General features: G+C 46.9%; 1 protein-coding gene across 1 annotated transcript in view; it reads right to left on the bottom strand.

The window, feature by feature from the left end:
- Positions 1-8,695, bottom strand: part of LOC119459348 (uncharacterized) — a 73,397-nt gene extending 64,702 nt beyond the window's left edge. Inside the window, exon 1 of the mRNA XM_037721154.2 lies at positions 7,599-8,695. Within this exon, the coding sequence (XP_037577082.2) occupies positions 7,599-8,658 (1,060 nt within the window). The 5' untranslated portion in view covers positions 8,659-8,695. The remainder of the gene's footprint in view (positions 1-7,598) is intronic.
- Positions 8,696-12,361: the final 3,666 nt, after the last annotated feature.

Here is a 12,361-nt window from a genome sequence, read left to right as displayed (position 1 = left end):
CCGAAACAAATTCCGTATACATGGATAGTTCCTTTCCCGCACTTCCTGATCGCCGCCAGAAACGGGGGCGCACCGAAGCATTTCAATTTTTTGGCCAAAAAACAAATTTTTCCGCGCTTTCACGTTATTCATAGTGAGAAGCCAGACAAGAGCGTAAGAGTTGCATCACCTTTCCTCGTTGCGAAATGTTTGGCCGAGACCATAGGACCAGGCTACAAGGCTACAAAGTTGGCAAGTGGAGATCTCCTGCTGGAACTCCGCGACAAAAAACATGAAAAGTTAAATGCCTTAGTGTCTTTTGGCGAAATACCGATAACAGTCACCCCGCACCGCACGATGAACACCACTCGTGGTGTCGTCTCAGATGATGACCTCATGGACCTAACCGAAGCTGAACTTCTAGAAGGCTGGAAAGATGAAAATGTGATCAATGTAAAACGAATTAAGATGAGACGAGATGGCAAAGAGATCCAAACGAAACACCTTATTCTCACATTCGGTACAAGTGTTCTACCCGAGACCATAGAGACAGGATACATAAAGATCAAAGTCAGGCCCTACATTCCGAATCCTCTCCGTTGTTTTAAGTGTCAAAGATTTGGCCACAGTTCGCAGAACTGTCGTGGCCGCCTCACCTGTGCAAAATGTGCCCACGAACATGCATCCGAATCCTGTGAAAACAAACTGCAATGTGTGAACTGCGACGGCGAGTATGCCGCCTACTCGCGGTCCTGCCCGTCGTGGAAGAAGGAAAAAGAAATCGTTACAATCAAGGTCAAAGAAAATATTTCGTTCAAAGAGGCACGAAGGCGGGTATCATACCTGCCAAAGAACACCTTTGCCGAAGTGGCGCGTCAGGGGGCAGCGTCGCAACGGCTTCCGGCGGCTGTCCGGCTCACACACAATGAGCCGGCAGTGACGCCATCCGCCCCCTCTGCGGCTGCAGCTAGCGCTGCTCCGCCAACTCACAAGGGGCCATCGACCTCTGGGCTGGTGGCCTCCAGGGCCTCGTCCCTCGAGGCGAGGCCTTACCGTCAAACGAACCGCTCGCAAGAGCGCGTGTCCAGCGCCTCGAAACAGGCGATGGACACAACAACCGCCCAGACGGCGCCGTCAGCGCCTAAGGAGCCGCGAGAATCTCGCGATCGCTCCAAAAAAGAAAAAGCCCGCATCACAGGGCCCGGCAAGGGCTCTGTAAGTTAAGTTAGTCTCCTAAACGCACAGCACACAAAACACTTTCAACATGAATACACAAATAATACATTGGAACGTCAGAGGACTCCTACACAACCTCGATGACGTTAAAGAAATCCTACACAGGTTTAATCCTAAGGTGCTGTGTGTTCAGGAGACACACCTTAAATCTACACAATCCAACTTTCTCCGGCAATACGCCATTTTCAGGAAAGACCGAGACGACGCTCTTGCGTCGTCAGGTGGTGTAGCAATAGTTGTAGACAAGTCCGTAGCTTGTCAACATGTACCCCTTCAGACGGCCCTTGAGGCAGTGTCAATTCGGGCAATTCTTTTTAATAAATTGGTCACTGTATGCTCTATATACATACCCCCACACTATACTCTCGGAAAAACTGCGTTTTACAATCTTGTTCATCAGCTTCCTGAACCCTACATACTTGTGGGCGATTTTAACGCTCACAACACGTTGTGGGGAGATTCCCGATGTGACCCAAGGGGTCGTCTTATAGAAAATTTTCTTCTGAACTCTGGTGCGTGTCTCTTCATTGGGAAGGAGCCAACATACTATAATATTTATCATAATTCTTACTCATCAATAGACCTGTCAATTGGCTCTGCCTCTCTTTTCCCCGATTTAAAATGGCGTGTGCTTAAAGATCCACTTGGAAGTGACCACTTCCCAGTGGCACTGGACTTGTTGAAACAACATGACTCCCCTCCGCATGACCCTCGCTGGAAACTAGCCTCAGCTGACTGGAAGTGTTTTAAAGAATCCACATACTTATCACGAGATTTTATAAGTAATTTTAGCATAGATCATGCTGTATTATATTTTACCGCTTTTATTATTGACGCTGCAGAAAAGTTCATCCCTCAAACAAAAGGTCGTTCATGCGGAAGACGAGTTCCCTGGTGGAACGAGGACTGCCGGCAAGCTCGGAAAAAGCAAAACAAAGCCTGGGGCATTCTGCGCCGATACCCAACTGCAGAAAACCTTCTTCAGTTCAAACAATCCAAATCACAGGGAAGGCGCACGCGACGGCAGGCTAGGAGAGCAAGCTGGGAGAGGTTCCTGTCGGGAATAAATTCATATACCCAAGAAACAAAAGTGTGGAATGCGCTCAGAAGGCTAAAGGGGCAGGAACCGCATCCGCTGCCTTTGGTAAATAATCAAGGAAACAGGTTGGAAGACCAGGCAGACGCTCTCGGTACACATTTTCAGTATGTATCTAGCTCCGCGCACTATACACATACATTCCTTAAACACAAAGAAATAGAAGAACGGAAGACACTGGACCGCAAATGCAGAGGAAACGAACTATACAACTGTCCATTCAACATTGCCGAGTTTAAAGCAGCATTGAACGCATGCAAAAGCTCTGCGCCGGGAGCAGACAGGATTATGTATGACATGATCAAGAATATACACACGGACACACAGATAACATTGCTCGCACTTTTTAATCACATTTGGGCAGCGGGACACCTTCCAGCGACATGGAAGGAAGCTATCGTTGTCCCAGTTCTGAAACAGGGTAAAGACCCATCCCTGGTAACAAGCTACCGTCCGATAGCACTTACAAGCTGCTTATGTAAGCTTTTCGAAAAAATGATAAATCGCCGTCTTATGCATTTCCTAGAATCAAACAACATGCTTGATCCATACCAGTGTGGATTTCGAGAAGGCCGGTCCACAACCGACCATCTTGTGCGCATTGAAGCAAACATACGCGATTCATTTGCTCATAAACAATATTTTTTGTCAGTTTTTCTCGACATGGAAAAGGCCTATGACACCACATGGCGCTATGGCATTATCAGAGACTTATCAGGAATGGGTATCCGTGGCAACATGCTTAGCGTAATTGAAAGCTATCTCTCACACCGAACTTTCCGAGTTAGAATTGCTAATGCCCTCTCTAGGCCATTTACACAGGAAACCGGAGTACCTCAGGGTGGTGTACTTAGCTGTACCCTTTTTATTGTTAAAATGACCTCTTTACGCTCGTTTATCCCACAAAGTATGTTTTATTCGGTATATGTTGATGATGTCCAGATTGGATTTAAATCGTGTAACATCGCAGTCTGCGAGCGACACGTTCAGTTTGGATTGAACAAAGTCTCAACATGGGCAGATCAGAACGGCTTCAAGCTGAATCCACAGAAAAGCTCCTGCATCCTCTTTACAAGGAAGAGGGGCCTTGTCCCAGAGCCCAGTATCCAGCTCCATGATCAGTGCTTACCTCTGAACACACAGCATAAATTTCTTGGTGTCTTGCTTGACTCTAAACTTACATTCATTCCGCATATAAAGTATTTGAAAGCCAAATGTTTGAAAACAATGAACATCCTTAAAATTCTTGCGCACACGACATGGGGCAGTGACAGGGGCTGCTTAATGAACCTGTACAGGAGCCTCATACGGTCACGTCTGGACTATGGGTCTGTGGTGTATCACACTGCCGCTCCAAGTGCACTGAAGATTTTAGATCCTGTCCACCATTTAGGCATTCGCCTGGCCACAGGCGCCTTCAGGACAAGTCCTATACAGAGTTTATACGTAGAGTCTAATGAGTGGTCACTCCACCTGCAAAGAACATATATAAGCTTCACATATCTCCTCAAAGTGCAGTCTAATCCTGAACACCCGTGTTATAAAACTGTTAAAGATTTCACGTCTGACACGCTATTTCAAAACCGACCTTCAATGAGAAAACCTTTTACACTACACGTGAGGGAGTTGAGCGAGGATATGAATGTCCCACTAGATTTGCACCCACTGATGGCTCCAGCAAGGCTGTTGCCGCCGTGGCTGTGGCAAATGATAAAATGCGACACGTCATTTGTCGAAGTTACAAAGCACGCTCCTGTGGAACACATCAGAATGCACTTCCGAGAACTTCAATTAAAATACCAATGCCCAGAATTTTATACTGACGCATCAAAGTCCAATGCTGGCGTGTTTTATGCAGCAATTGGCCCATCTTTCTCAGAATATGATGTATTGCAACCCGAAACAAGTATCTTTTCCGCGGAGGCATACGCATTAATGTCGGCTGTAAAACACATAAAGGAATTAAAACTTGAAAAAGCTGTCATATTTACAGACTCTCTCAGCGTAGTAAGAGCTTTAGTGTCTCTACGGAAACATAAAAATCCAATAATCAATGACCTTTACTCATCTCTGTGTACTATGTACGCATCTAACCAATATATCGTAATATGTTGGGTGCCAGGGCACAGAGGCATAGTGGGCAATACGCTTGCAGACGAACTTGCTACATCCATATCTACGAGAACCTGCAACTCTACCGTAGCAATCCCTCCCACAGACTTGAAGCCTTTCTTCCGCAATAAGCTGAAAAACTTTTGGCAATCCATCTGGGACCATGAAACCTCCAACAAACTTCATTCAATCAAGCCGCACCTACGAAATTGGCCTTCGGTAACAAAATCGCGACAAACTGATGTCGTGCTTTGTCGACTGCGAATAGGACATGTGTACGGCACTCATTCTTACCTGCTCACTGGTGGTGAACCTCCACTTTGTGGTAGGTGTGGTGAGAGGCTGACCGTTCTCCATGTCTTGGTAGAGTGTCGGGAACTAGAGGCTGAACGAAATAAGCACTTTCCTATAGCACACCGATGCCACATTCCCCTTCATCCGGTTTTGTTTCTTGGAGAAGAACCAATTTTTGACTATAAATCAGTGTTACAATTTTTACAAGATGTCGACTTATTGCGCGTTATAAGCCCACGTGATTCGTAGCGCGTCCTCTCAATGGAGGCTGCTACTACGATAGTTGTGACCTGTATGGCACATGCCTCCAGGTCCTTGTGCTTAAGGGCCCTGGTGAGGCACTAGTGCTACCTCTTTTAATATATCACCTCTTTTTAATACACCGTTTCTTCATAACATGCCATGTACCATCATCAACTTTTAATGCATATATAATTGCGGACATTTCAACGAATCTTAGGCCTCTATACAGCCATGTCTTAATCCATGTCCTTTATCCATGTCTTAATATTAATTATTCATCCACCCATAGCAGCCTATTACCATAGCATTGGCGCTCTTTGGCCACATCTGGCCCTTGCGCCAATAAACCCCAATAATCATCATCACTTGACTGAATTACGCTTAAGCATAGTGGTTCCAGGTAAAGGGCGAAGAGTAGTGGGGACATCGGGCATCCTTGTTTTACCGAAGAGCAGATAGCAACGGGTTTGGACAGATGGCCATTAATAACTAAACGAGTAGAACAATGGGTGTAGCAAAGCCTCACTCCTTTAAGCACAATGGAGCCAACATTGGCGTGTTCCAGAAGAGAAAATAAATAGGAATGACTGACTCGATCGAAAGCTTTAGCAAGGTCTACTTGGAGCATTGCAAGCTGCTCAGTGGAACCGTAACAGTACTCAAGAAGTGTACGGGCGATATGTATGTTGGTCTGAATTGATCGGCCTCTAATTCCGCACGTCTGATGGGAACCAATGAGAATCGACATCGCAAATTGTAATCTATTAGATAAAACTTTTGCAAAGATTTTATAATCAACGTTTGACAGCGTGATTGGTCTGTAGCTTTCAACCGAACGCAGTTTTTCCTTATCTGAGCTTTTTGGGATTAAAACTGTGTGGTTTTTGCAAAAAGATTGTGGAAGGGCGTCCACCTCTAAGCTTGTAATAAATATATCCAATAATATGGAACTGATAATCCCTTTGAACGCTTTGTAAAATTCACTTGAAAGTCCATCAGGGCCGGGGGTTTTCGATAAAGGCAGCTGATCAATAGCTTGCTCAATTTCTTGAATGGTAACAGTACCACTGATGAATGCACACTCCTCATTCTGTAAAGGTTTTACTAGAGACACAAAACTCTCTAAGACTTTTGCATCATGATCTTCGGGAGGTGCACTGAACAAAGCATTGTAGTAACTTTCAAATTGTGAAATTATGTCATTCGTATTTGTTACAAGACTACCTTTGGAGTAGATTTGCGAAATTACTTTTGAAGTACCGTGACGTCGCTCATCTAGTAAAGCTTGACGTGTTGGCTGTTCAGAGTGCAAAGCACGGCTGTTTCGAGATCGAACTCGCGCACCTCGGTAACGTAGTGCGTCATACTTTTGTAACTCACATTTAATATTTTCCATATCTTCTATGTAAGTGCCTGGCATTTCGCATTCCATCTCGTAAATGCTACTTAGGCTCTTGAGGAGCATTTTTTCTTCATTCTTTCTATAAAATGATTTCACCGACCCAATTTCTATAGCCACTGTGCGAACCTCTTGCTTAAAGAGTTCCCAAGCAGCAAATAATGGCAAGTCTGTAGAAAAACAAGTTGTTAGGGCCATACGCACACGATTGATAAATTCCTGATCATTTAGGAGCTCAGAGTTAAGTTTCCAGAGTGCCCACTGTGGTCGGAAATTGGTTACAGATTTCTCACCAATTTTTGCGATAACCATACAATCATCAGAGAACAAAACTGGGATAGTACTACAAGACAGTCCTCGGGAGAGGAGTGATGAAGAGACATAAATTCGATCAAGGCGGGCGTAAGAGTGACCTTGAATTCGTGTATAAGAGCAAGAACCCTGTCCCGACGCTCCTATATCTATGAGCCCTGCATTCTCTATCACGTTAGACAAAACTTCACCACTCCTGTCTCGCTGAATGTTAATCCCACTTCGATCACTCGGATCACATACACAATTGAAATCTCCCATTAACACAATGCAGAGTTCACAGTCCAGTAGATTAGACACAGTATCAAATAAAAGAATTCGTTTGGCAGCGTCATTAAATGCGTAGAGGTTAACTATTCGCCATGGCACACCCTGCAACACAAAATCGCAGTATATGTATCGGCCTTCAGCGTCCACATGGTAACTAAATGCTGAACAAAGTAGGCTCTTTTTCAGAAACAGGAAGCAGCCTGCGGATAAACCAAGGGCGTGTGAAACGCAGACATTATATTCAGACAGAAAAGGTCGCAAGGCCCTTTCTGTTTCGTCATCACTCTCAATCTTCCTCTCCTGCACGGCGACGAAGTCGAGGCGATGCCTAGATAAAAGCCGGCGAAGCTGTGCCTGTTTCTGCAAAGACCTAAGGCCCCGTACATTCAAAGTTGCGAAGAGAAGTTGCTGTGTCAGCGCCATGGTGACTAACCACTATACGGGCCTAATTATCTATGTGGTCGGTCCTTGAGGGCAACGGTGAGGCTCCCTCCGAACCCCCACCAGGCCTCCTGGACCGTGATCGTCGGCACTTTCCTGAGTGTTTCAATGTCTTGCGGCGACGTGCTTTTCTTGTGGTACTGGTCGTGTCGCTGTCCGTGCTTGTTTCCGATGTGTTTGTCGCACGGCGCTTCGGAATTGATGTATCCGCGTTACTTCGCTTGTCCTCTGCCAGCACAGGGCACGTGTCGAGAAACTTGGGTGAAGCAGATGATTCATTTTCGGCTGCCTCTTTAGCTTGCTGGGCAGGAACTGGCTGTGTGATTACGGGCGCCACATTGCACTGTTGCTTGGACTGATCATCTGTCGCTTTGCTACCTTCCTTGTCCTTGGGTGGTTGTGCGATGACATTGTCTTTTACATCTAGACGAGACTTGCCGGCACAACTGGTCTCCGCGGCAGAAGGAACATCTCCGGTCGCGTCGAGAACCTCTGTGGCGTCCATTATGTGTTCTTGCACGCATTCGTCTGGAGGTCGTGTCCTATGTCGTAACTTGTCGGCGTATGTTACCACACATTCTTCAGCTGTGTGGCCAAAGCGCCGGCAGTCTTCACAACGTGGAGTTCTGCAGTTGTGACGAATGTGGCCGACCTTGTTACAGCGGAGACAAAGCGGGGGTCTGCCTGGAATCAGTACAAGGCTCTGCACTGCACAGACAGGTAGTAGATGTGGAACGTCACCCACACCTACTCCGTCAGCAAGAGACAACACCACATCACAATTTAGAGTACGCATTTCTTCCATCTCCGATACTCTCCAGCTTTCTGCTGATATAGATTTCACTTTCCCGTAAGCCTGGAGTGAATCTCGAATGTAGGCGTCTTCCAAACGCTCAGGTAGCCATAAAAGCTTCATTTTTACTTCCGTGGGCTCAGGGTCCATGACGATGCAGCGTCTTCCTTTCACTGATAAATCCCCGCACGTGACTAGATTTGATTTTGCCATTGGTGACTTGCACGTCACCATCCACACGTGCGACATCTGAAATTGGCCAATGGAACTTATTTCCTTTAGGTCAATAACATTCCGAAGGGCGTCTCTGAAGTCTTGGGCTCTGTACGGTCGACCAGCTAAGTCAGCATGCAGGAAAACGGAGTCCACAACCAGCTTACCGGTAGGAAGACGAGGTAGCACAATACGGTAGTCATTGCTGCTGGCTGACGCCTGAGCAGCACCTCGGCCAGGGGCCGATAAATCCTTTGGAGCGGAGAACATGAAAAAACGCGACCGTTCGGAACGCCGTCTTCTTCTTTCTCCCTAGGTTGTACAGCCACGATTGCGAAACATGCATTTATGCAAACCATACGATTGCGTTCGAGCGTCGTCGTCTTCGTCCACAGCTGGCGCATTCCCACGCTCGTGCTCTGCGAAGTGAAGAGGTTTTGCGCGCTATGAGAGCAAGAGAGAGAGCGCATTCACGGAGCAGGTCTGCTGGAACGCGTTGTCAGCATTGCAACGCGGTGTCGGTGTTGGAAGCTGCGCTATGCAACGCGCAGTGCGGCCGTAAGTCCGAGACGCGCGAAAATAAATTTTCATTATCATGAGTAATAGAATGAAAAGTTCGCGCGCACTTCCGGAAAATCCTGGGCTACGATCGCCCAGCTTCGCTGTTTCAAGCGTTGCGCGAACGAGTGCAAGGTTAAGCGTTTTGATGAATATACAGCACGAATCATGTAGATGCCCCGGCAGCACTGTATGAAACCCCGTGCCCGGTGGAAGTGTGTCAGCGTGTCGCAGAAAGCAAACATCTAAAAAACAATGACTGTGTCCATACTGTACGATTTGAATGCGGTCTAAATGGGCTACTGTTAGAGTGAGTTCTTCTACATAGCACTCACTGTACGAGTGCGGCAGCGGATAATTATGACTACAATACTGCTTTTTGGCGCTTACGTTAGCGGCGTACTATTTATGCAGTACCGACGGCTCCTAAAGAAATCCTTGAATCTACGTCGATCTAGGAGGTTCTTAACTTACGCTTTCACAGAAAATACCGGCCTAGATTCGAATAAATACAGGTGTCCTGCTTTCGCCACAGAAACCCACTTACCCCATATTTCTTCCATTTCTTTTTTACTGAAAATAAATGCCCACAGCGCTTGTTTCGGACCCCGTTCAGCGGACTGAAGTGCAGTACGGAGAGGTAGCGAAGAGTAGGAGCCCGCAAATAGGGGAAGTTCGTCCATTTGTGTATGAAAGCCTGTACTGAATCTTCTTAATTTGGCTTGTCAGCTTCGGGGGTCATACACTGGCACTGAACGGGGTTACCGCGGAAGGAGGTCGTTGTTAAGACATTATTTGGTGTACTGAACATGGTTTACTTTTAAAATACTGGCCATCAAGTGAATGTTTATGTTTCAAACCAAGCATCGAAAACAAAGTGATAGATCGTACGCAAATGTGATCTAAAACACCTTGTTCGCAGCCTTCTTGAGTTACTTGGCATATTGTGTAGTGCGCTTAGCGAATTAGGTTTAAGTATGACACTTTTTACATAATCATTCACTTTATGGCCAGTTACGTGCACTTGAAAAGTAAACCATGTTCAGTACACCAAATAATGCCTTACAACGACCCTCTTCCGCGGGAACCCGATGTATACGCACTTCAAGGGCAGCAGCCCCTCAATATTTAGCAGCGATGGACAGCATAATCACTTCGTTGTAACGACTGCATTCCACTTGGACAGTAACAAAAGTAAATGGCCTGCATTTCCCCGAGTGCGGAAGAAAAAAATAAAGATGGCTTGCGTGACCTTGCAGAATCGCAACCAAATTTCCAGCGAAGCTGTTTCTTTCGAGCAGTTGCAATAATAGGTGCAGTTGCCTGTAATTATATCACATACTTTAAAACGTTGCCCGTATATGACTGTTCCGTTTGACACCTTGCCTGCACATAACGCTTTCGAGCAATTGACGATCAATTTTTACGGAGGAATAATTCAACAACACATATTTTGCTTCGCCAGAACGTTGGCCATAGTGTCTATACTCCTCTATTTTTTTTTCTTTTAAATTTGATCTCCGTTGCTTCCACAGTTCTTTCAGGGCAGCGGGATAAACTCTCAGTTGTTCATTAAACACACCTAAAAACCTCTAGATCGCTTGCATACCTAATTTACTACAAAGGTCGTAATTAGTGCGAGTTAGCTTACTTTGCCTTTTCGCCTTCTAGCTTCATCACTACTTACGGAAGAAAAGTGTTCAAGGTCCGCAGTCGCGCGCCGCTCGATGACTCGAAAATATGGTGGCAGTACGCAGGAAGAGTCTGATCAAGAGGCTCTTTATTCAAACGCCACTGAGTCTAGCAGGGTCCAAGCCCAAACCACCGCTCCTCCACTCACACAAACAAAACAATGGTGTATGAACCTTCAGTCCGCACAAAGTGTGGCGCACCAGCCGGTCACACATGGTGGTTCGCACCATCACAACCAATAGCACCAACGCTTTCGTACCAGACACGCCACTGGGCAAACCAATAACGCAATCTGCGACACGCAAGGGTGTAGGTTCACTGAATCACACATGCCATATCGTTCTCCCTTAATCCTGACGGCAAGCCTTGGCCTTCCGGCATCGGAGACCGGCACTCGAGCCTGCACGTATCCCTTGTGCGCTTTGTTCCCTTTTGTCGGCGCCCATGCACCTGGGTTGAACATATCCTGCAAGAAGCCATGAGCATGCCTGCTGCGAGAATGTTTCCAAGAAGCTACGGTTATTTGGGATAACGGTGGGCGACGGAGCACTGCCCTGCAGTCAGTTAAGAAAAATCGCAAGTTCCGTGCAGTTGTGGCCGGGGTCTCTTGGATTCTCCGAACACAGTGATTTTCCCTCGATGGCGATCGCTCACAAAAGCACACATTGGCAGCTGGGGAAGCGGCCATAAAAATATCTGCATTGTCCCAAGGCGTTCCCCAAAGGCACGCGAGTGTGGAACGACGGCCCCCCGGGTGGCGGTGGAGCACGTTGCCCCAATTCAGCGGACTTGCGGGCCCGTCCGGCATTGAACGCCCTTAAACATGTGACGGTAGTGTCCAATAAAGTGAACGTGATATCTGGAAAGCCCGAGGGCACATCGCGACAGCGCGTGGCTGCATCATCTCCTCTTGCGCCCTTTCCACTCAGCACGAAACGTCCTTCCCTTTGGTTTCAGCGACGGCGCAGTTACAACCACGGCGCCCTTCTTGCCACGTGCCGCGCGCGTTCCCTCTTCGCGGAACCGGGCTGCGTTTAGCATACACGACGGGACGGGTTTTGGCCCATATAGCAACGCCAAAGTTCGTCGAGTGCTAGGCAATACTCACATAAACAGGGCCACCCAACCACTCAGTATTCCTTTTAGTGCCGGTACCCAAACTACAAATTTTGCCTGCACGTTACGCGTAACGTGTCCCTTGATTTTTGCCAATATAATACAAAGCGCCTTTTAATTCGCAGAGGACGCCGGAGAAACCAACGGGTAACGTAGTAATGGCGAATGGAAATAGGAGTGGGGGGGGGGGGGGGGGGCACGTTTAGTAATTATTTGCAACGATTATAATTTGCCGAGGAACGGGAAAATTGCGTACTTTGTCAGACATATTGCACTTACCATGACCCTCCTTTCAATGACATGTCAACTTGGTGTAACCTGCAGTTAGGTCTGGACAATGAGAATCATTGATAATAGCGGCTACATGACACATTCCAACACTTGATTAACATATTTTTGCTAATGATATATTTTATCCACATGCATGCAAATTAGCGCAGAGATTTCACGTAGCCTTCCACCCATATTCGCTGAACGTAACCTCGGTGGCATTTGCAGCTCTGCCAGGGCGACGGGCTAAATTGTGCGCAGCTCCTAAGACGCACACATATGCTTCAGAGCGCTTGCATACGCAATTTATTGCCAAAGCTCCAATTAACTCACCACC

This window comes from Dermacentor silvarum, chromosome 7, assembly GCF_013339745.2.
Source record: "Dermacentor silvarum isolate Dsil-2018 chromosome 7, BIME_Dsil_1.4, whole genome shotgun sequence".
In the NCBI taxonomy this organism is placed as follows: Eukaryota; Metazoa; Arthropoda; class Arachnida; order Ixodida; family Ixodidae; genus Dermacentor; species Dermacentor silvarum.
The sequence above is the reverse complement of the archived record's forward strand: the minus strand, read 5'-3'. Positions and strand labels throughout refer to the sequence as shown.